This window comes from Lissotriton vulgaris, chromosome 11 (assembly GCF_964263255.1).
Source record: "Lissotriton vulgaris chromosome 11, aLisVul1.2, whole genome shotgun sequence".
In the NCBI taxonomy this organism is placed as follows: domain Eukaryota; kingdom Metazoa; phylum Chordata; class Amphibia; order Caudata; family Salamandridae; genus Lissotriton; species Lissotriton vulgaris.
The window spans coordinates 566454342-566478009 of NC_141699.1; the positions used below are offsets into that span (position 1 = coordinate 566454342).

The window sequence follows — 23668 nt, forward strand, 5'->3', positions numbered from 1 at the left end:
TAAAGAGATCAGAATGGCGCGTGGACGACTATCTGATTGCCCCCCCCCCCCGTTGCTCCGTTGGTCGAAAGGGAAGCAATGAGCCCTCTGAATTTGCGTCTTCCAGTCGCATTGTGGGACATCCAGGAAGGTTTCCTCAAATAACTCAATTACGTACTGGCGGACATTAGTCCCTCTTGGCCCTCCGGGATGCCCAGAATTCGCAAATGATTGTGCCTTGCCCGATTTTCCAAGTTGGTCAATTTGAGCACAGTATCATCCCTAATTGATTGCATATTTTCAACCTTAGATTGCTGAATGGCTAAGTCATCTTGAAGTTGGGAGATCCGGGTTTCTGCCTCTGTTTTTCTGGAAGAGAAGTCTGAGCAAGTCTTCGCGATCCTGCGGACAGAGTTTTGCAACTTCCTGCAGGCCCCTTTTATCCGGCAACTTTCCACCCTAGACTCCTCTCTGTGTGCCATCATCACCTGATAAATGGTGGAGAGTGTCATTTCCTCAGGAGAGGGACCAGCAGTTACATTTGTACTGGATGCAGCACCGGTCGCAGTGTCACCTTTATCAACTAGTCCAGATGAAAACGAATAATCCCAAGACATAGCTCCAGTGGTTGCCTCATTAGTAGCCTGGCAGGCAGAGAAAGGATTTGTTTTTTAACTGTCTCAGTCCTCAATTGAGATTGATCTCCATCTCCATCCCAGTGGAAACTACTGGTGATACTAGCATCAGCAGCCCAATCTCTGTCTTGGGCATCTTCTTCAGAAGAAATAGTCGCATCTGATAATGAAAAAAACTTGTCTGATGGGTCATCCTCCCTGTTAAGCTCCAAGTATTCCAAGTGATCGCCTCCAGCAGGTGGCTGTACAGTTTCAATAAGCCTTGGATTTAAATTGGATTTGTCCTCCAGCAGCTATACAATCGGATTCACTACCTGCGAGGAGCGACTGAGAAGACTGCACTCCTGTGGGAGTAGCTGGTACTGTTACAGGCAAGACTAATAATGGAGGAGATATAATGGAGGGATACCCCTTACTCGAGCAGGGAGCTGATATGTTCATAAGAGAAGGAGAGGTTTTAGCAGCACAAGAGCGCTTTGTTGCAGCAGAATTGCTGACTGAGGATCTGCTCTTAGAGGACTGGGATTTGAACAATGCAGGCAGCGTTTGTTTATTGTTGCGACCGACCGTGCTGCTTTTGCCGGTCAAAGTCGCATTTGCAGGCTGGAGATTCTCGGCGTCCTGTGTGTCATGTTTTTCGGGGATCGATGCTGCCGCAGAGATCTTTGAGGCAGCCCCTGCTGTCCCTGCAGTCGACACCGTTGTGCCGCGGCCCCTGTTGGACTTGAGCCCTTTGGTAGCATCTTTCCGAGATAGCACCTCGGAGGCTAGGGAGATACTATCGGAACAGATGTAGGCTTAAGTTTAAAGCAGGACGCCAGGTAGAATGGAAGCGGGGTCCTGCACAACAAAATCTACTAGCGCCAGCACATTCGAGTTCCAGTTTTACTTTTCTCCCATGTACGTCAGAAACTGTGGACCCTGCTGCTGCTGTTCACCTAGAAAAAGAGGCTCTCAGGTAAGGCTCTTCATCGCAAAGAAGTCGGGTCAGTGGTGGAGAGCAGGGAGGGCAGCTCACTCAGCAAAACCTATGCTACTCCTAGTGACATTACTGTGGTATATACAGAAAACGGTTTCTATTTTACATTTGTATCATTAAAGAAAAGGCGACCATGTAGTCAATATACAATTAGGTCAACAACAATTTGAACCATTAGAAACTGTTATGTGGTCTGCCTCTTTGTATTGTCGACGACATTTCGACCCGTAGGGATGTAAGGTCTCCTCAGGACTGAACAGTGCAGGGGAGAGGTCTTCAAACTGTGGGGCGCGACCCCCAGGGGGGGCGTGGAGCAATGCAAAGGGGGTCGCGCCTTCACAGTCATACTTCAGTCCAGGCCAAAGGGCTTCAGCCTCCCTCCTTCCTCGTGTGTCTCTCAGCCCGGCTGCTGCTGCAGTGAAACTCGAGCTGCTGTGGGCTCGGCTATGTCTGGAGTCATCTCCAGCCGCCCGAGTTTTTCACAGGTCTTTAAAGACCATTTGCATATTTACATGCCTTTGTAAACAGGTTACAGAGGCTTCGTTTCTTTTCAGGTTCCAGTACCCCCTGGGCCCCCTCTGCCTGTTCCTTACATTTGTATTTTACAATTACTGCTGTAGTGTGAGAATGCATTTAATGAAGAGGAATATAAAGTAGGGTTGCCAAAAGAAAAATGCCTGCCTGTTTTGTTTAAAGAGACTACAAAGACCTCCTCTTGACACTAAATAGACTTTTAAATACAAAAGTATGTATGCATACATTATGTGACTTTTCTGTCTTTTTGCTCTTTGTCAGTCATGGATCATTGAGGCAGCCCTAGAACACAATTAAAAGTGCTTTTTCTTTATATTTTCTGCTGGAAGTATGCACAGATAAGTGCTGAAAATTCAGCTTTAGGTGTTTATTTTTGTACCGACTGGGCCATCAACATAATCTGCTGGCAACCCTAACCATAGGACTGTAAGTTTGTTGCAGGATCAGCACATTATTTATTTCCTCTACCCTCGATCCCCGATTAATGCCGCAATAGTTTAACTTAGATCTTAAACCCTACGCTGCCGTCAATAACATGCTGAGTTATTTCAAGTGTCTGGGAATGCACCCTGCATTCAGACAACTCGCTCCTCATTCTCGCCCTTCACTTTCACACTCACCCTGATAACCATGCACTCCCACCATTCACCCGCTCACCCTGCACTCACAGTGATCACTCTGCACTCACAATGTACTTGCGCTGTTCACCCTATACCTCATTCTGCAGTCACACGAGTAAACTACGCATCCTGAACTCATGTGACATTTCACTCACCTGTCCCCCTCACTGCTCAATATGCAACTCACTCAAACAAGCCCATCAGTAATCATACATTAATTCGTCCCATTCTGAACTTGCATCCGCACCCAAATTCAGACGCCACCTCACTCACCCTGCAGTCCCTCCTCTTACCCTACTCTCGCACTGTTGCATCGCTCACCGTGCACTCACATAGGCACTCTTGTCACCTACACATTGTGCAGAGGGTTAATGTGCCTGCTACAAAGAACGTGTACCATGCAGATCACAGAACTGAGTGTGAGTAAACTATGAGTAGCGCTATAAAAAAATTAAACGTTTGTCAGAAAGGTGTTATAGAGAGATTAGGTGCATCGTTGGTGAGTGGCAGTGAAGGAATTCATGGAGAAGGAGGAAACTGGGGTGGGGCACCAAAAAAGACTGTTGCACCGTGTTCGACCAGTGTTAGGACCAGCCCTGGCTGGGAGTGTTAGTCCCCTTTGAATTCCTGGTCTAGTGACTCCCCTGCTTCTGGCTATTATTATTATTTGCATTTGTAGTGTGCTACTGTTACCAAAAGATGTCCTGGGGTTAATAACCATCTTCTGCCTGTAGGCAAATGAGAAACACACAGAAGGAGAAGGAGAACCAGCCAAATGGAGCAACCTACAGAGCATAGAGAAAGGCTTTTATATCTTCCTAAAGGATAATAGATTCTTGGTGGAGCAGAGCAAAGGAGGGTGCAAGTTCCATAACTGCGCGGCCTGCTTCAAAACAGTGAGACAGACAACTCATGCCTCCTTGAATTAGGGAACAATAAGCAGAGTGGAACAGGCCGAGAGGAACATACGGGTCCGATCTGTATGCTTGGTGAGGAGAGATGAGAGAGGACAGCAAGGCAGTGAGAGAATTCAATTGATGAGGAGAAATGTGAATTATCTAAGAGAAGTGTGGACACGCGAGAAGTGAGTGTGAGCCAAAGTTGAGGGCTTCTGTTAGAACAAAGGGGAGATGTGAAAGTTGAATGGGGGGACTGGACAGGTGTAAGATACAAATAGACAAACATTTGAATGGAGAGACAAGGTGAATGAGAAGTGCTGAGGGGGGCGGGAGGTGACGGGACCAGAGAGGCCATGAGATAAATGTCAGAGACTGTTAGAGATGAGGGCAGTGAAAAGACAGAATGGCAAGAGGTGATTAAAGGTGAAGTGAGAGGTTGAATGGGGAGAGTTCAGAAGTTGTAAAAAGGGGTAAAAGAAAATGGCCTGCAAAGTGAGAGAGGGATCTGGGGTTAGGAGAGGAGAGACGGATGGAAGGGAGGGGGGTGAGAGGAAAGCTGCATGGGTAACCTGCTTAACTCTGCACAAAAGCGTCTGGTTTTTTAGGGACCCCTGCTTCTCCTGGCCAGGGTCAGGTGAGTTTCTAATGTGGCAGCACCTATTCCTGAGGAGTGGAAGGCCTGATGTTAATTGCTGTTTTTTGGTTATAAACGTGTACTGATTGTGAGAAGCTGGCCTGGTATATAATGCTGACTACTTCTTAGTGATCACTTTGTACCATGCCAAGCAACCCTTATGATGATTGGTTGTAATTCAACCTTGTAGACCAGTTATCCTAGTGGTAAAGTGGACAAAGCAGTCTTAGGCTAAACTCTGAAAGGCATGTGAAGCCAGCTGTAATACCATACACAACCCCCTTGAATACCAAATGAAAGGGACACCACACAGATATATATTGAAAATATATATTGATTTATTAACTATAAAATCCCCTGTACTCTTTATGAGCACAGAAGCACAAGCGTTAAATCACAAGACAGTTTAAAATACACAAAAGTTGCACAATATGGATGAGCCCTAGGGGTCACCTAAACCATATACTAAGAAAGTGGTATAAGAGATACCAATCGGAATGGGAACAGGCCTAGGGCCTTGGGAATCGCTGGAGCTATTCGAGACTATCAATGACTAAGTCGGGAAAGGCCCGCGGGACTCGGATGCAGTGTTCAAAGTGCACGCACTTTAGAATGTAAAGTCTATGGTGCGTAAAAAGTACAAAGTTAAAGAGTTAGGAATCTTCCGAGTGACCTAGAACGCTGAAACGTAAGACACAGGCCCTTGAGATGCGTACCAGTGTAGGAACACCGGCGGAGCTGAGTTACCTCACCCACAGGAAGCGGGTGCACAGGGTCGAAGTAGTGTCGGGTTTCGTCACGCTGGTCGATGGTGCTTGGAGCTGAAGATGCTGCAGGCGGCTCGATGTGAAGAGTTCCGGTGGATCCAAGGGTGGATCTGAAGTGGTGAAGACCTGAAGGCAGAGGGGACAATGTTCAAAGTCACTAGCCAGTGACTACCGTGGAACCAGATTGGAACCAGGCGATGTCCGGTGCAAACAGGCGTTGTCGGGTAGCTTCTCTCTGCAGCCACGTGGACACCGGGGGTCGAGGACGTCCAGGAGTCGGTCACGAGCTGTCCCACGCAGGTTTCTCGCTGTTGGCGGTGTCGGCGACCTGATCGGAGCAAACAGGCCTTGGCTAATGCAAGCCACGCAGGAATCGAAAGATGCTTAACACTCAGAACAGCAAGGTCAGAGCGAGTGCTCCTTTTCACAGGAGCTTGGGTAGGTCTGGAGCAACCAGACCTGCTGTGTAGTTTGTCGGTTTCGTTGCCAAGATGGCCGCTGACCACGTGGCTAGTGGCCGGGATGGACCGTCGAGTGGCACAATGCAAAAGGGCCCCACGCAGATCGTGGAGATGCTGGGGGGCTGATCTTCGGTGCAAGGGCTGCTCGATGGTGGGGGTTCTCAGTCCCCAAAGCACAACGTCGAGGATGCCTCAGATGCTGCGCAGTCAGCTTGTCAAGTGTCTTCCAAGATGTCCGGTCCCACGTCACTCGGTGCCTCCACGGGTCCCTTCTTTGCAGGGACTGTGGATCGGGCTCTGAGAGGTCTGGGAGTCTGGGTCTTGTTGGGCTCTGGGCTCGGGCTCCGGCGGGAGGCGGCGGCAAAGCAGACGTCGAGTTGCTGGTTGGTGCCTGTGTTCACAGGGTGGCCACTCCTAGGCCACAAGGGAGATTCTCTTCAGTCTTCTGAGCAGCAGAATGTCGAAGTCCAGTCTTCTTCTGTATTTCAAGTTGATTTCAGGATGATCTGCTGTGCAATGGCACTGCTCCCACTCTTATTCCCAATCTGAGGGGTGGATCACCTACTAGGTCCCTTCTCTGGGAGGAACCAGGAAGGGGGGCGGTTACACCCCCTTTCCTTTGTCCAGCTCCTCGCCAGCCCTGGGTCTGGAAAGTCCCAGGACCGGTTTGGACTGGCCTATGCACGGGGACACCTTGTGTGCCCCGGGCATGTCTGATTCTATTCAGCCCTGTCCTACCCAATACACAAAACCCTGTCTGGGGTGGTGCTCGCACCTCCCAAGGCAGGAAACCCTTTGTCCAGGCCACCATCTGCCGAGTTTCGGTCACCAGCAGGAGGCCAGACTCGTGTCTGTGGTGGCAGCATCCATTTTGTGATGCTGAGGCTCTGGTTAACTTTAACCGGGGTTAAGGCTACGCACATGTCGTGTCCCTCTAGAAGGGTGGAATGCTATACCCGTCGACAGAACTGTCGAGGGGATAGTATTCCAATTCGTATGACACCTTACTCGACATGTTTTGATAAAGCCAAACCAAAGATAGCATTTAACCACGAGGATTATAATGCACTTAAGAGTATATGGTAGGGCAATATCCCGGTACAGCTTAGGGAGTGGTTCACGACAGCTGCAGACAGGCTCAGCTCCTGCTAGAGCACCATCTCACGTATTTCCAAGCACTCTGCCTCCAGGATTGATGAGGCCTTCAATAGGAGTGGCTGATAGGAACATATGTGTCCAGTTTAGGGTTAGGCACAGGCATACTGTACCTAAGCAAGAGGTGATTACACCAACTTACCCCAGCTGAGTGATCAGCCAGTTGTGTAAAATATGGAGGCCCGGCCAGGGGTGGCACAATACATGCTGCTGCCCCTGGTAGGCCTTGGAAACACCTATGCCCTGGGTACCTAGGGTACACTACTACAGGGGCTAATAAGGTGACCCAGTTCCAATTCGTAATGCACCTAAAGTGCATTGGCAGTAATTTAGAGAGAGAACAGCAGGCTGTGGGTCTGATTAGCAGGCCCACAGCCACACTAAGTCATAAACCAGTGAAGCAAAAAGCAAACATTTGGGGTGACCATAGGATAGCAGACCCTACTCTCCTACACAACCCCCCCCCCCAAACGCAGGGACATTAGACTAACCTTGACCAGTTGTGTCTTCATGTTCTGAGTGGAAGTACCTGGAGAGACCATCTGCGTTGCCATGGTCAGTCCCTGGGCGGTGCTCCACTGTAAAGTCCATCCCCTGTAGGGAAATGGACCACCTGAGTAGTTTGGGGTTTTCACCCTTCATATGATTAAGCCATAAGAGGGGCTTATGGTCGGTCTGAATCTTGAAGTGAGTGCCAAATAAGTATGGTCTCAACTTCTTCAGGGCCCACACCACAGCAAAGGCCTCCCTCTCTATAGCTGACCAACGTTTCTCTCTGGGGGTCAGCCTTCTGCTAATAAAAGCAATGGGCTGGTCCTGGCCATCTACATTAAGCTGTGAAAGCACTGCTCCCACTCCCAACTCAGAAGCATCTGTTTGGACAATGAACTCTCTTGAGTAGTCAGGACTCTTCAGGATAGGTGCAGAGCACATGGCCTTCTTCAGGTTATCAAATGCCTTTTGACAGACTTCTGTCCACTGAACCTTTTTGGGCATCTTCTTGGATGTCAGATCATTAAAAGGAGTCACAATGGACCCATAGTTCTTAACAAACTTCCTGTAGTACCCAGTCAGGCCCAAGAAAGCTCTGACCTGAGTCTGGGTAGTTGGAGGGGACCAGCCCTTTATGGTCTGGATCTTACTCTCCAGTGGTTGAACTTGGCCTCCACCTACAAGGTGGCCCAGGTATACAACCTTGCTCTGCCCTATCTGGCACTTTGTTGCCTTGATAGTGAGGCCTGCCTTTTGCAGAGCCTCAAGCACTTCCTTCGGGTGGACCAGGTGATCCTCCCAGGTGGAGCTAAAGACAGCAATATCATCCAGATATGCTGCTCAAAAGTCATCCAACCCAGTAAGGACTTGATTCACCAACCTTCGGAAGGTGGCAGGTGCATTTTTCAAACCAAAGGGCATTACCACAAATTGATAATGCCCACTAGGGGTAGAAAATGCTGTCTTGGCTTTAGACTCCTCAGCTAACCTGATTTGCCAGTAGCCAGCTGTCAAGTCAAATGTGCTCAAATATTTGGCAGAAGCCAACTTGTCAATGAGCTCATCTGCCCTTGGAATAGGGTGTGCATCTGTCCTGGTGACAGCATTGAGTCCTCTGTAATCCACACAGAACCTCATTTCTCTCTTGCCATCTTTGGTGTGAGGTTTGGGGACCAGAACCACTGGGCTAGCCCAGGGGCTCTCTGAAGGCTCAATAACACCTAATTCCAGCATCTTTTGCACCTCAGTCTTTATACAGTCCCTGACGTGGTCAGGTTGCCTGTAAATCTTGCTCTTTACAGGAAGACTGTCACCAGTGTCCACCGCATGTGTACACCAGTTAGTCTGACTGGGTGTCAATGAGAACATATGCCTGTATGCCTGTAGAACTTGTCTGCAGTCATGTTGCTGATGTTCAGTGAGGCTGCCACCTAAGGCCACACCATCAACTGAGCCATCCTCAGGGTTCTGAGTGAGCAGGTCTGGGAGAGGGTCACTCTCTTCCTCCTGTCCCTCATCTGTAGCCATGAGCAAGCCCATGTCTTCCCTGCTGACATATGCCTTCAATCTGTTGACATGGAGCACCCTGTGGGGGCTCCTGGGAGTTCCTAGGTCCACCAAGTAGGTAACCTCTCCCTTCTTCTCCAGAATTGTATGGGGTCCAGACCATTTGTCTTGGAGTGCTGCTGGGGCCACTGGCTCCAACACCCATACCTTCTGTCCAGGCTGAAACTCAACAAGGACAGCCTTTTGGTCATGCCAAGCTTTCTGTAATTCTTGGCTGGCCTCAAGGTTTTTGGATGCCTTTTCCATGTACTCTGCCATCCTGGAGCGGAGACCAAGTACATAGTCCACTATGTCTTGCTTAGGCTTTTTGAGAGGTAACTCCCATCCTTCCTTCACCAGACACAGGGGTCCTCTTACAGGGTGCCCAAACAACAATTCAAAGGGGCTGAAGCCAACCCCCTTTTGAGGGACCTCTCTGTAAGCAAACAAAAGGCAGGGCAGTAGGATGTCCCATCTTCGCCTGAGCTTTTCAGGTAATCCTTTAATCATGCCCTTTAGGGTCTTGTTAAATCTCTCAACAAGCCCATTACATTATGGATGATAAGGAGTGGTGAACTTGTAGTTGACACCACATTCCTTCCACATAGCTGTCAAATATCCTGACATGAAGTTGGCACCTCTATCAGATATTACCTCCTTAGGAAACCCCACTCTGGAGAAAACTCCAAGTAAGGCCCTGGCCACAACAGGAGCTGTTGTGGTCCTAAGTGGAATTGCCTCTGGGTACCTGGTGGCATGATCCACTACCACCAGTATGAATCTGTGCCCAGATGCTGTAGGGGGATCCATTGGACCTACAATATCAATCCCCACTCTTTCAAAGGGAACCCCTACCACAGGTAGTGGTATCAGGGGGGGCCTTTGTTGTTCCACCTGCTTTACCACTGGCTTGGCAGGTTTCACAGGAGCGACAAAACTCCTTGGTGTCTTCAGACATATGGGGCCAGTGAAAGTGAGGGACAAGCCTGTCCCAGGTCTTATTCTGGCCTAAGTGTCCTGCTAGAGGAATATCATGGGCTAAGGTGAGAAGGAAACCCCTAAATTGCAGAGGTATAACCAACCTCCTGGTTGCACCAGGCTTGGGGTCTCTACCCTCTGTGTAAAGGAGTCCTTCATCCCAATAAACTTTATGGGCACCTTGAGCATTCCCAGCAGCCTCAGCAGCAGCCTGCTGTCTGAGGGGTTCAAGAGAAGGACAGGTTAACTGAGCCTGCCCCAAGTCTGCCCTAGAAGGTCCCCCTGTCCCCAGAAACTCAACCTGATCAGGTTCAAGTTCGTCAGAGACAGTTCCTTCAGGGGTCTCAGGACCAGCTTCCTGTGAAGCTTGATCCTCACTTGCAGGCAGTTGGGAAGGCACAGCCTTTACCCTCCTGTTCTTCTTCTTGGAAGGTGCTTGGTCCATTGTTCCAGGATCCAAGACCTGAGGTTCAGAGAGGCACTTTTTGGCCTGTGACCTGGTCACAGCAAGGACATGTGATGATATCCCTAACATCTCTGCATGAGTCCTGTACTCAACTTCTGGCCATAGAGAGTTCTCCAGGTCATTGCCCAACAAACATTCAACTGGGAGATCAGCACTAACCACAACTCTTTTTAGGCCAGTTACCCCTCCCCAGGAAAAGTTAACAAGTGCCACACTATGTGTAGTAGTGACATTGCTGGCATTGGTCACCAGGTAATTATCACCTGGCATGTATTGTCCAGGGTCCACAAAGTTAGGTGTCACCATAGTGACACTGGCACATGTGTCCCTGTAAGCTTGAGCCACTTTGTTATTAATCAAAGGCGTCTGTCTGTATTTGCCCAGGTTACTGGGACTTATGTCAGGGGTCAAATCTATGTCCCCTTCACAAATCAGAACAGCCTGAGTAAGGGTTCTGACTAGGTCAGAATCTCCTTCAGTTCCCAAGGTGATACCCACTACCCCCTTGGTTTGTGGACCAGCACTGCTAGCTGTACTAGTGGGTGCAGTTGCCTTAGGGGCTGCAGTGCTGGGGGCTCCACCCTTTTTACACTCACTTGTCCAGTGAGAGGTGTTTTTACAAGTTTTACACCAGGGTTTCTTCTGACCTTCTTTCTTCTTCTTCTTGGATGTTTGGGACCCACCCTCTGTATCATTTTGGGGCCCTGTTGAAGACTTCTGGTCTTTAGCTTTCTGCTCCCCACCCTTCTGGTCTGTTTTCTTCTGGTCACCCCCTTGGTTCTGGTTCTGGTTCTTTTGCTTAACTCTGGTTCTTACCCATTTATCTGCCCTCTTTCCCAATTCTTGGGGAGAGGTCAAATCTGAGTCAACCAAATGTTGATGCAACTGCTGGTTCTGACAATTATTTAAAATGTGTTCTCTCATCAGCAAATTATACAATCCTTCATAGTCTGTAACCTTGCTTCCCAGCAACCAACTCTCCAGAGCCTTAGTGGCACACTCAACAAATTCAGACCAGTCCTGAGTCTGTGTCTTCTGGGTATCTCTGAACATTAACCTGTACTGTTCAGTGGTTAAGCCTAACCCATCAATCAGAGCACTCTTCAGGACCAGGTAGTTTCTAGAATCCCCATCACTAACTGTGAGGAGTCTGTCTCGGCCTCTACCTTCAAAGGAGAGCCACAAGATTGCTGCCCACTGCTCTTGAGGGATCTGCTGTACTCTGCAGGCTCTCTCCATTGCAGTTATCCATTTATGGATATCATCCCCAGCTTTGTAGGGGGGCACAATCTTACTCAGGTTTCTGTTATCAAAAGACCTGTCTTTATCCTTGTGGATATTGCTGCCACCAGTGGGTTCTATTACCCCACTCTCTCTAGGCTGTCTTGCTCTAGCAAGTCTCTCTTGGACCAGGGCAACCTCTAATTCTCGCTTCTGGATCCTAAGCTCAGCCTCTCTCATTTTGGCCTCATGTTCCCTTCTCTGAGGGCTAGTCATCTCCCTTCTGGAGTGACCATGAGAGCCTCTAGAAGCATGGGAGTTGTCAGAGTCACATGAGTGAGTCCTCCTCCTCCTAGGCTTCTGGTTAAGTCCACCTGGGGGTCTGAATGGGTTGTTACCAGATTCATTCCCAAGTAGGCTTAAGTTAGCCTGGTTCAGTCTACTGACCAGCACCTGACTATTTCTGTCATCATCTGACTCACTGCTTCCCCCCTCCTCCTCTTCTTCCTCTTCCTCCTCGTCTACCTGAGGAGCTCCAGTGATGGGGGCTTCCTCATCTACCAGGATGATAGGACCAGGGGTGTCTACAGTGTCATCCTCTGAAGGATGGCCTCCTTCAGCATCCCCTGTGGGGTTTGCCTTAGAGGGCTTTAGAGTCTCAGACTGGTCTAAGAGCTCTCTTAGGTGGTCTGTAGTAGGGGAAGGCCCTGTCTTCAGACCCCTTAAGACACAAAGCTGTCTTAATTCCTTAAAGGAAAAAATAGCAAATTTGGATGGTGCCCTTGGAGGGTCACTCTCAACAGGGATGTTCCCAGTGGAACCCTCTGCTCCAGACATTGCTCTAGTGTGGGTGGATGTGTTGCAATCTACCTACACTGGTGTTTACCTACTAAACCTATCTAGTAGTTGTAGCTAGGGTGTGCTACTCCCTTTACTCTACAACAACTAAGTTCAGTAGAACTTAAGTATACTAGTCTTGTTTTATATGTACCTAGCAGGTACCTGTATGATCTTTCAAATGATAATCTCAAAGATTGTAATGGTAAAACAACAGCAAGCTCAGATCCCACCGCTGCCACCAATGTGAGAAGTTGGCCTGGTATATAATGCTCACTAATTCTTAGTGATCACTTTGTACCATGCCAAGCAACCCTTATGATGATTGGTTGTAATTCAACCTTGTAGACCAGTTATCCTAGTGGTAACGTGGACAAAGCAGTCTTAGGCTAAACTCTGAAAGGCATGTGAAGCCAGCTGTAATACCATACACAACCCCCTTGAATACCAAATGAAAGGGACACCACACAGATATATATTGAAAATATATATTGATTTATTAACTATAAAATCCCCTGGACTCTTTATGAGCACAGAAGCACAAACGTTAAATCACAAGACAGTTTAAAATACACAAAAGTTGCACAATATGGATGAGCCCTAGGGGCCACCTAAACCATATACTAAGAAAGTGGTATAAGAGATACCAATCGGAATGGGAACAGGCCTAGGGCCTTGGGAATCGCTGGAGCTATTCGAGACTATCAATGACTAAGTCGGGAAAGGCCCGCGGGACTCGGATGCAGTGTTCAAAGTGCACGCACTTTCCAATGTAAAGTCTATGGTGCGTAAAAAGTACAAAGTTAAAGAGTTAGGAACCTTCCGAGTGACCTAGAACGCTGAGACTTAAGACACAGGCCCTTGAGATGTGTACCAGTGTAGGAACACCGGCGAAGCTGAGTTACCTCACCCACAGGAAGCGGGTGCACAGGGTCGAAGTAGTGTCGGGTTTCGTCACGCTGGTCGATGGTGCTTGGAGCTGAAGATGCTGCAGGCGGCTCGATGTGAAGAGTTCCGGTGGATCCAAAGGTGGATCTGAAGTGATGAAGACCTGAAGGCAGAGGGGACAATGTTCAAAGTCACTAGCCAGTGACTACCCTGGAACCAGATTGGAACCAGGCGATGTCGGGTGCAAACAGGCGTTGTCAGGTAGCTTCTCTCTGCAGCCACGTGGACACCGGGGGTCGAGGACGTCCAGGAGTCAGTCACGAGCTGTCCCACGCAGGCTTCTCGCTGTTGGCGGTGTCGGCGACCTGATCGGAGCAAACAGGCCTTGGCTAATGCAAGCCACGCAAGAATCGAAAGATGCTTAACACTCGGACCAGCAAGGTCAGAGCGAGTGCTCCTTTTCACAGGAGCTTGGGTAGGTCTGGAGCAACCAGACCTGCTGTGTAGTTTGTCAGTTTTGTCGTAAAGATGGCCGCTGACCACGTGGCTAGTGGCCGGGATGGCGCGTCGAGTGGCACAATGCAAAAGGGCCCCACGCAGATCGTGGAGATGCTGGGGGGCTGATCTTCGGTGCAAGGGCTGCTCAATGGTGGGGGTTCTCGGTCCCCAAAGCAAAACATCGAGGATGCCTCAGATGCTGCGCAGTCAGCTTTTCGAGTGTCTTTCAAGATGTCCGGTCCCACATCACTCGGTGCCTCCACGGGTCCCTTCTTTGCAGGGACTGTGGATCGGGCTCTGTGAGGTCTGGGAGTCTGGGTCTTGTCGGGCTCTGGGCTCGGGCTCCGGCGGGAGGCGGCGGCAAAGCAGACGTCGAGTTGCTGGTTGGTGCCTGTGTTCACAGGGTGGCCACTCCTAGGCCACAAGGGAGATTCTCTTCAGTCTTCTGAGCAGCAGAATGTCGAAGTCCAGTCTTCTTCTGTATTTCAAGTTGATTTCAGGATGATCTGCTGTGGAATGGCACTGCTCCCACTCTTATTCCCAATCTGAGGGGTGGATCACCTACTAGGTCCCTCCTCTGGGAGGAACCAGGAAGGGGGGCGGTTACACCCCCTTTCCTTTGTCCAGCTCCTCGCCAGCCCTGGGTCTGGAAAGTCCCAGGACTGGTTTGGACTGGCCTATGCATGGGGACACCTTGTGTGCCCCGGGCATGTCTGATTCTATTCAGCCCTGTCCTACCCAATACACAAAACCCTGTCTGGGGTGGTGCTCGCACCTCCCAAGGCAGGAAACCCTTTGTCCAGGCCACCATCTGCCGAGTTTCGGTCAGCAGCAGGAGGCCAGACTCGTGTCTGTGGTGGCAGCATCCATTTTGTGATGCTGAGGCTCTGATTAACTTTAACCGGGGTTAAGGCTACGCACATGTCGTGTCCCTCTAGAAGGGTGGAATGTTATCCCCGTCGACAGAACTGTCGAGGGGATAGTATTCCAATTCGTATGACACCTTACTTGACATGTTTTGATAAAGCCAAACCAAAGATAGCATTTAACCGCGAGGATTATAATGCACTTAAGAGTATATGGTATGGCAATATCCCGGAACAGCTTAGGGAGTGGTTCCCGACAGCTGCAGACAGGCTCAGCTCATGCTAGAGCACCATCTCACGTATTTCCAAGCACTCTGCCTCCAGGATTGATGAGGCCTTCCATAGGAGTGGCTGATAGGAACATATGTGTCCAGTTTAGGGTTAGGCACAGGCATACTGTACCTAAGCAAGAGGTGATTACACCAACTTACCCCAGCTGAGTGATCAGCCAGTTGTGTCAAATATGGAGGCCCGGCCAGGGGTGGCACAATACATGCTGCAGCCCCTGGTAGGCCTTGGAAACACCTATGCCCTGGGTACCTAGGGTACACTACTACAGGGGCTAATAAGGTGACCCAGTTCCAATTTGTAATGCACCTAAAGTGCATTGGCAGTAATTTAGAGAGAGAACAGCAGGCTGTGGGTCTGATTAGCAGGCCCACAGCCACATTAAGTCTTAAACCAGTGAAGCAAAAAGCAAAAATTTGGGGTGACCATAGGATAGCAGACCCTACTCTCCTACACAGATGGGATGACATCTTTCCTCAGTGTTACTGTGTGTAAAAAATGTCGAAATAATGAAGTAATGCTATCCCAAAATATGCGGCATCACATAACATCACTTACATTTTCTTCCTACACAATTTAGTCAAGCCTGTTGCGTAATTTGGTCCTCACCCACCTCATAATTCTAGTAGCCCTGCCTACAGGTTTAGCAATTTTTATCAGGAGGCAGTCCTTACGCCTCAAAATGTTGACACGGGGGTCTCAGCATCCAAATGTTTGAAGACCTCTGGTGTAGGGACACCTGAAGAGGGTCTGCCCTGCAATTTTGAAAAGAGGTGGCACTGTGATATTTTAGTGAAAGGAAATACTCACAGAGGTGTGAGGGTGAGGGTGAAGTTTGCAGGTACGTGTTCTGATAGAGCCAGCCCAAGGGTGTCCCTACACTGTTCAGTCCTGATGAGACCCTTCATCCCTACGGGTCGAAACGTCGTCGACAATACAAAGAGGCAGACCACATAACAACAGTTTCTAATGGTTCAAATTGTTGTTGACCTAATTGTATATTCACTACATGGTCGGCTTTTCTTTAATGATACAAATGTAAAATAGATACCTTTTTCTGTATATACCACAGTAATGTCACTAAGAGTAGCATAGGTTCTATGGTATAATTCACTGGAACACACACAACACTTGTTTATTTATTTATGATTTTTTTTATGTATATTGAAATACGTTTTTCTAAATGTCTATATAAAGATGGTAATGAAATACTATACCAAATACGTGTATAAAGAGTTTCTCTTTTGACACCCAGCCCACCCCCCACATCGCCATTGTGCGTTATTTCTACCAAGAGTTTTTCTGTGTGATTCAACAGGAGCTGTTGTTTGCCTTTTTATCTCTATGCCCAGGCTCTGAGTGAGTAGGGTTCCCTTGTTTCCCAGTCCAGTGCTCTTGTGCTGGAGCATAAGTGTGAGGCGGCCCCTTTAGGGAGCTGAGGCCTCTCACAGGGAAACAGCTCTGCTCCCTGCAAGGCTAAAATTACGGCGTCCATTAAAAGGATCTTCATGGACAACGGACGTGAGGTCCAATTTATGGACAGTCTGTGAAATTTACGGAAGGTTGGTCACCCTAGTCTGCAACCCTGCTGCCGCAGCGCCCAGTCCACCTTTAGCACTACTGTCAATGCAGAACAGAGACTGAAAGTGGCCTAGCCTCTGAAAGCAGCTAGGACTTTGACATGCATCAACTGTGAGAGGTACACTGTTATTGCATTTTAATCAGTTATATACGATATACATTTTGACAGATTTAGTTCATCTGTTTCATACAATACATAAGCACTGTTATATCAACAATACAAATTATACAAGCCAATTATATACAATACATTTCAATACATAACCCAATGCATTTCGGAAATGAGTGTTCCTTCGTCGGGGATTCTGTTGAGACACAAAGATAATGGGAAACATATTACTTCTGATGCCTGATATGTACATAATTATGTTGATATCCTAACCTTATATATCAGGCATCAGAAGTAATATGTTTCCCATTATCTTTGTGTCTCAACAGAACCCCCGACGAAGGAACACTCAGTTCCGAAATGCATTGGGTTATGTATTGAAATGTATTGTATATAATTGGCTTGTATAATTTGTATTGTTGATATAACAGTGCTTATGTATTGTATGAAACAGATGAACTAAATCTGTCAAAATGTATATTGTATATAACTGATTAAAATGCAATAACGGTGTACCTCTCACAGTTGATGCATGTCAGAGTCCTAGCTGCTTTCAGGGGCTAGGCCACTTTCAGTTTCTTCAAGGTTGCTAGCAGACACCAATCTGACATTGCACACATATCGAATTATCGAACTAGCTAAGTTAAGCAGAGTGCGACTTTCACACACATTCAAATGCAGAGCAGAGGGCAAAACAACTAGCAACAAGCCCTGCCCACAAAGAGACAGCGTTGGGCTAAAAAAGAATGCAGACCTTAAAGCCTGGCGCAGTAAAATCCGCACAGAATCCGAATTTGAGTGCATTGGGATTTGGCCTTGTATGGACTATAGATCGCTCTTATAGTGTGGTGAGAGTAATTTTTTTATCACTGTTTTTAGGGAAGTGGTTCTGTAAAAATGGTAGGTTTATCACTCAACTTAATCGCACTTTGTAAATCTCAACAAGCGGTGAAAGACAGCTGCAGCCGTTAAAGTTTAAAAGTACTCATGCATGCAGAGCGTTTGCCTTGCGGGAGCGAGCAGCGGCAGGCGCGATAATTGCAAACAGATGGCGCCGCTGCTCGCTCCCGCAAGGCAAACGCTCTGCATGCACGAGTACTCATTGCAAACAGTGCAAAACATGCATATGTTTCCAAGAAAGTACAGAGCTATGCCAAGCGGTCCCTCCTATGCAACGCTTGCGCGCCGCGTAGGTGAGACCTAAAAGCAGGTCCTTGGACAGTTTCTATGGGGCTTTCTATTTTTGCCCTCACCCTCAAAAAAACTTAACTCTGCAACAGTACCACCTTTTACTGCCTTTGTGGTAACTTCAAAGAGACTCATTATAGTTCTTTCACAGTCTCATAATTTCAGAACCGAAGCATTTTCAAAATTCTAAAAACTGAAGCCATAGTTGTTGCTTATGTTTCTTATGCAACTAACAACAATTGGCTAAGTCAATAGGACTGGATTTTTGTAGGTGTAATTTTACATGTTTTATATATCAGGATGCAATAACAGAAGCAGCAAATTACCAGTCGGCAGCACACAATGCTAAGCACATATTTGTAACTTACTTTTTAAGGCATGTCCTAATTACATCAGCCACGCCCCTTTAAGAGACCCCACGGTGTTTTTCATTTAAAGTAAAGCCCTGTCTAGCACCCTTACTTCACCAATAGTGGCGTTTGGCTCCCAACTCACGATTCTCTTGCATTATTACGAAGAAATTTCGCCTGTATGTGAACATAACAGCAACGGCTCCAGTTCGAACAATACATGCACACTCTGAGTACACAGGCAGATGGGCGGGTTGGATACACCTGCCAATAAACTGTGAAGTTGAAGGAAACTGATCGCAAATTTAAACCGGGGACAAGCACTAAAACAGCAAAGACAAAACGCCAGTGTCTGCAGTGAACATCAGCCTCCGTCAGGGTTGGCTGGAGATACTGAGCGGCCCTCTGACATCACTCGTCGCACTCTGCATTCCTGCCCTCACTCCGGCTTTATGCAACTTTCTCTGCTTGAAGTCGCATCACTCCTTCCCAGGGCGAGTGCACAGCCTGGGCTTCTGTGGGGAGATAGAGCGACTTTTTCAGCACGAGAAGCCGAGCAGCCTTACTGGCACACCTCCCCAGCCCCATCCAGAGTAGTACGGTCTGGGAAGGGGATGTCTCCCCTCGCAGCTGCCTCCAGCTATCTTCCGGCCAGCTGATTCTGGCAGTCCGGCTGGATGTTCCCATGGCGTGAGAAAAGGGCGCACCCTCGGGCAGTCTGGGCGTGAGGTGTCCTGGGAGTGAGGAAGGGATGCTGACTGCTGAGATTGCCTGTGCCAGGGCGTGCGTATGGGACGGAAGGTGGTGAATTTGGTAGCCCCATGTGTGTCGCTTTTGGGAAATGAGGGCGGTGACTGATGTTGGAGTTATGTGGAGAGGGTGCTGCGAGGGAGAGGCGCTGATTGCCAGTCACCTGCTGCTGGGGGATTGCTTATTGTAGAAATAGCCCCATGTTGATGTGCAGTTCTGAGGGAATGGGAAACTTGGCGCTTAATTGAACAGCATTCTGTGGTCTGCAATCATGTGGGGGTGAGAAATTGGCGCAGATTTGGGCAGTACACAGACACAGTGTGGTTGCTGTTGCGTGTGGGAAATTGGTGCTGATTGTGGAAGTTCATTGCACTCTCTACAGAGTTGTTGGGGGGCTGCTGATTGTGGTAGTCACCTGTGAGAGTGAGACAAGCTGGCTGAGTCAGACCCCTAGGGAGGGCGGGAATGAGTGTGCGAGGGAGCTGAATGTTCCAGCCTCCTGGGGGAGGGGGCGGCCGGTGGTAGTCACTTGTGGGAGTGAGGCAGGCTGAATGTAGCAGCCTTCGGGAGATGCAGTGGTGCAGTCGCAGGCTGCACTCCGCCTCGCACAGCGCTGCCTTAACTGCCCCCACACATTCGTCTTCCTCTTCCAGGCTGCCAAGGAGGAAGCTGCGAGCTGCACGAACCTGACGCTTCTCGTCTAACCACATCCGCGGCTCCGCCGACAGGCGCTGTCTCTTTAGATTTTTCACATTCCCTCCATTTTGAAAGAGGACCAGAGAAGGGACGGTTTCGGGGGGTTTTCTCGCTCGGAAACATGGCGTACAGCCCGTGGCAGATCCTATCGCCAGTGCAGTGGGCCAAGTGGACGTGGTCTGCTGTCCGTGGAGGCGCAGGGCAGGAGGAGCCGGAGGAGGAAGACGACGACCAACAGGCGGAGGAGAAATCATTGAGGTCAGTACAGCGAGTTCTGCCGGAGGTCACAAGGTTCGTGTCAACACAGCTGCTGTTTGTGATCTCTCACGCTCAGTATAGCGCGCGCCCCTGTGTAGCCAGTGTGGTCGCAACTTAACGATGCAGTTTAGTGCCCTCTGTTTCTTCTCTGTATACGGCTTGGATGTTTTTACTATCTGATGTAACCGTTTATCTGCCGTACAGCATCTATGTGCGTGCCCTAGTATCTGTTTCCATCTTTAACACAGCAGGTGGTAGGGCTGTTGGGCAGCGCTGATAGATGCCATGGTGGGCTCTGGTTGGCGGAGGTTGCAAGAAGGAGGGTGTGATGTGGCACGTGCATTCTTTATCTTGTTTAGAGTCACGACTCCGGAGGAATGGGCACATTAAATGCTCACGATGGTCACAGAACATACACATAACATACATGCCCATTTCAAGAGTAGATGCGGTAGTGGGGTGGGCTCCTAAGATACCCGTGGCTTTGCAGAGCTCGGTGCACGCGCTGCCCATGACAGTAAGGATGACGACCCCGGAAAAGGAATGCATCTGTGGAATGGATGTTGTGTCCTCTGTATGCGCGAGCAGCTCTAGAAAGACTGCACGAGAGGTGGCATGGCTGCCGAGAGTCCAGATAAAAATAGCGAGGACAGAGGGACTCGTGCTAAGTGGATTGGTTAGCAGAAGTAAGCGGGTCCGAGGACTGCTTTTTATTAAATCAATAAGTCAGACAGCAGCATTCGTTTTTGCTTCAGCACTTGGGCAAAGGATTGCTAAAGTATTGCCTGGTTTGTCCCCCGGGCCTCGTTTGCCAATCATGTTATTCAGCGCCAAAAGCGGGTTACAAACTTGTTAGTGGCATGTCGCAAAATGATGGACACCCCCCCCCCCCTCCGGATGTGAAGAGGGACCCAGGGTCTCCCATATATTGCGCATGTGTTAATTGGCTTTGCTTGCCTCCCGCCCCCTCTCCACAGGGGCTTGTTAGGGTCCTCTAATTTTACATTCTATGGTAATAGTTGTGCTGACAAGTAATTTCTACTCACTCACTTGCTCACCAAGGGAACTACTTTTTTTTCAGTTGAGGCGTTTTATAGGTTGTGCGGTCAGTCCCTGAAGGCTGCATATACACTAATCTAGGTTGCACAGGTTCCCCATCCAAATTGTACAGGTACCCTTTGGAAGTCACACAGTTGGCCCCTGAATACTGAATACTGAATACTGAAACCACCTTGCCTTCAGAAAACAGCTTAAAACCTGGATATTCGATAAGTAAACATCCCTCCCCCTTCCTCAAGCGCCTTGAGACCCTCTGGGTATGTAGTGCGCTATACAAATTTTTTGACTTGACTTGACTGTGGACAGATCATGGAGGCAAGATGGCATGTGAAAGTGGTATGGTCAGTCCACCTTGGTGCCACTGCCCAACTCAGGGATTTGCAAAAAGAACAATTGACGGGCAGAATGTCAAATTTCAAACATTCACCCCAGCACAGAGATCTGGGCCTAAACCCATCGTTGTTTTGCTCCCCATGCCATTCCAGTTTAAACCCAGCCATCCTTTGCACACCTCAGAGACACGTCACACTTAGCACCTGGAGATATCATTATCTAATATAGACTGTATGCTTGGCCATGGAAATAGCATGACCCGCCCCAAGAATTGTCGTCATGGTGTGGAGTGCCTGACAACTGAAGCCTAAGCTACAAATCCCTATAGGCTGCAAGGTCAGGGGGTGGAGTTCTCAAAGTGGAGGCATGGATGTGTCCTTACACCTTCCAACATATACATAAATGTCTTCCCTGTAGGTTGTCCCTTTGTGGGGCATGTCTTTCCCATCGGTCTGGCATGGCTTGCCCATAGAGCTGGCACATCTAGGCACTAGAGCTTGTATGGTTGAATTCCAGAACTTGTACCATCTTTGAGTGGATGTAACACAGCTAGGCCATAGAGATGAGACACTCAACAGCTAGATGAAGGCAAACATTGGAGGGTACAAAGCCGGTCCAGAGAGGTGGCTGAAAGACTGTTTGCAGGAGGCTTCACATTGTGGATTGATGGACACTTGGTATTAGGCAGACTGATGTAGCCAGGGTAGCCTGCTCTGACCAGAAGGTCTAAAATAGCAAATTTAGGACCCCAAACCGCAGGCTTTGCCCTAAGATCCACATCTTAAATTCTGCTGGGGACTGGATTTTTTGTTATCTGACCGAATCTACCTCATTATGGATGTGTCTTGAAGAGATGTACATTCCAGTTTTTTGTAGGCTGCATCTCGGTTTAAAAAAAATATATTTAGTTTAGCAGAAATATGAATGAAATGGTAAATTCTGTTCAAACCTGTATATTTCACTCCTAAAATAACCTTATACAAAAAATCGAGTTATAAAACCAATTCTCTGGCACCATGAACCCAAAAATTGGGCTTCCAGTCAACAACATTCTGTACCAGCTTAAAGACAAAATATTACGAAAGTGACAAAATAATCAAAAAGTTTGAAATACATTACATGACAAACAAAAATGCCACATAACCTGTAATAGTCTAACAATGGTGTTAACTGTGCACCACTGATGAGTGGACACATCCTCTGCTAGGAATGTGCCCCCTGTTGATTCAGCCACTGCTTGACCAGGCACTCACCCTGAATGTTACACCCAAGGCTATTGTAATTATGTATCAGGAGAGGAACAGATTATGCTGCAGGGTTGACATCATTAAGCTGCAAGTAATATGATGTAATCCTTGCTCCCACCACCTTCAGCCGAGAATGGTACATGCACCCGTCATTCTCCAGGAGTGCCAGAAGTATCTGTAACCAGGGCACAAGTCCTATAAAAAGAAGTGGGGGGACGGACAATATGCAAATGACCTCATGACGTCGCGTGCTGAATGTGTCCCGGTGTATGAAAATTACACCGGGACAAGTAAAGCATATTTCTGTGGGCCCAGCTTCTTAGGAGGGGGGACGGCGTCCACCCTGTGAAAAGAGTGGGTGGACGCCGTCCACCCGCGTGGACCCCCGACTCCAGCCCTGTCTGTAACTCCTTACCTCCCGTCCACCGCCTAACCACCTTCCTTGTCACCTTCAAAAAGTACATCAACCTCCTCCTATTGGGCAGGCAGTTCGCTAAACACCTTTGACCGTGCTTAAGTACTCTCTCCACCAGGATACGAACTACCTTCCGTATGTGTCCCCACCATCTTAGTCCATGCTTGAACTGTGTACGGCCTCTGACCAATCTGCAGCAATTGCCCTAGTCGCATATACCAATGCAAATTTGTGAATGTAATTATTGTAACTGTAACTCGCTGTACACGTGTTTCATGCTACTGTTGTTAAGCACTATGATGCATTTGGGCCATTTCTGAGCTATATAAAGTTGAAAAAATAAATAAAAGTGGTACATTTTTGGGCAGTACAACTTCATCTTTTTTGCAGTTTTTACACATGTAAGCACTATAGGCAAACGTTTCACCTTCCTGATATCAGTTATCCTCTTAAGTACATCAGTTGGCAACCGAAAGGCGTCCAGTTAAACTGTACAATGGGCTTACCATTGCATACCAATGCCTGGTCGAAGCTTTTATAGTTTATCATATGTGATGTCCTAAGTGATGTAGAAACCCTTGCATTGGGCACTTAGAGATGCTGAAACCCTTATGTACAAATAATACACCACCCAGAACTTCAGCAACACGTCTAAACTCACAGGTATTTTAAAATACAAATAAGTAAAATCCAAGGGTGTCCAACTCTGGTCCAGGAGGGCCAGTTCCAGGCCCTTCTCGGTCCTTCTCAGGGTGACCATTGACTAGGTAATTAAGTTACATTAGATTCATTGTTTGTACACTTATTTTATGTGGAAAGCGGAAAGGGATGGCTCGAGCCAACCCTCCTGGGCTGACGTTGGACAGCCCCGCAGTAAAATATTGTTTTGTTGTTTGTGTTGCTGGTTAAAACGCTTTCCCCAGCCGCAGCATGTTTCGCG

The 23668-nt window shown here is 48.3% G+C and overlaps 1 protein-coding gene across 5 annotated transcripts in view; it reads left to right on the top strand.

Annotated features, from left to right (window-relative positions):
• Positions 1-23668, top strand: part of TACC1 (transforming acidic coiled-coil containing protein 1) — a 622141-nt gene that overhangs the window by 225563 nt on the left and 372910 nt on the right. For 3 of the 5 annotated variants that reach the window (XM_086943655.1, XM_086943656.1, XM_086943658.1), the window contains exon 1: positions 18994-19674. The exons of the other annotated variants lie outside the window; for them this stretch is intronic. In XM_086943655.1, the coding sequence (XP_086799781.1) occupies positions 19538-19674 (137 nt within the window). In that variant the 5' untranslated portion in view covers positions 18994-19537. Of the gene's footprint in view, positions 1-18993; positions 19675-23668 lie in introns of those variants that run through there. 5 annotated transcript variants of the gene reach the window in all.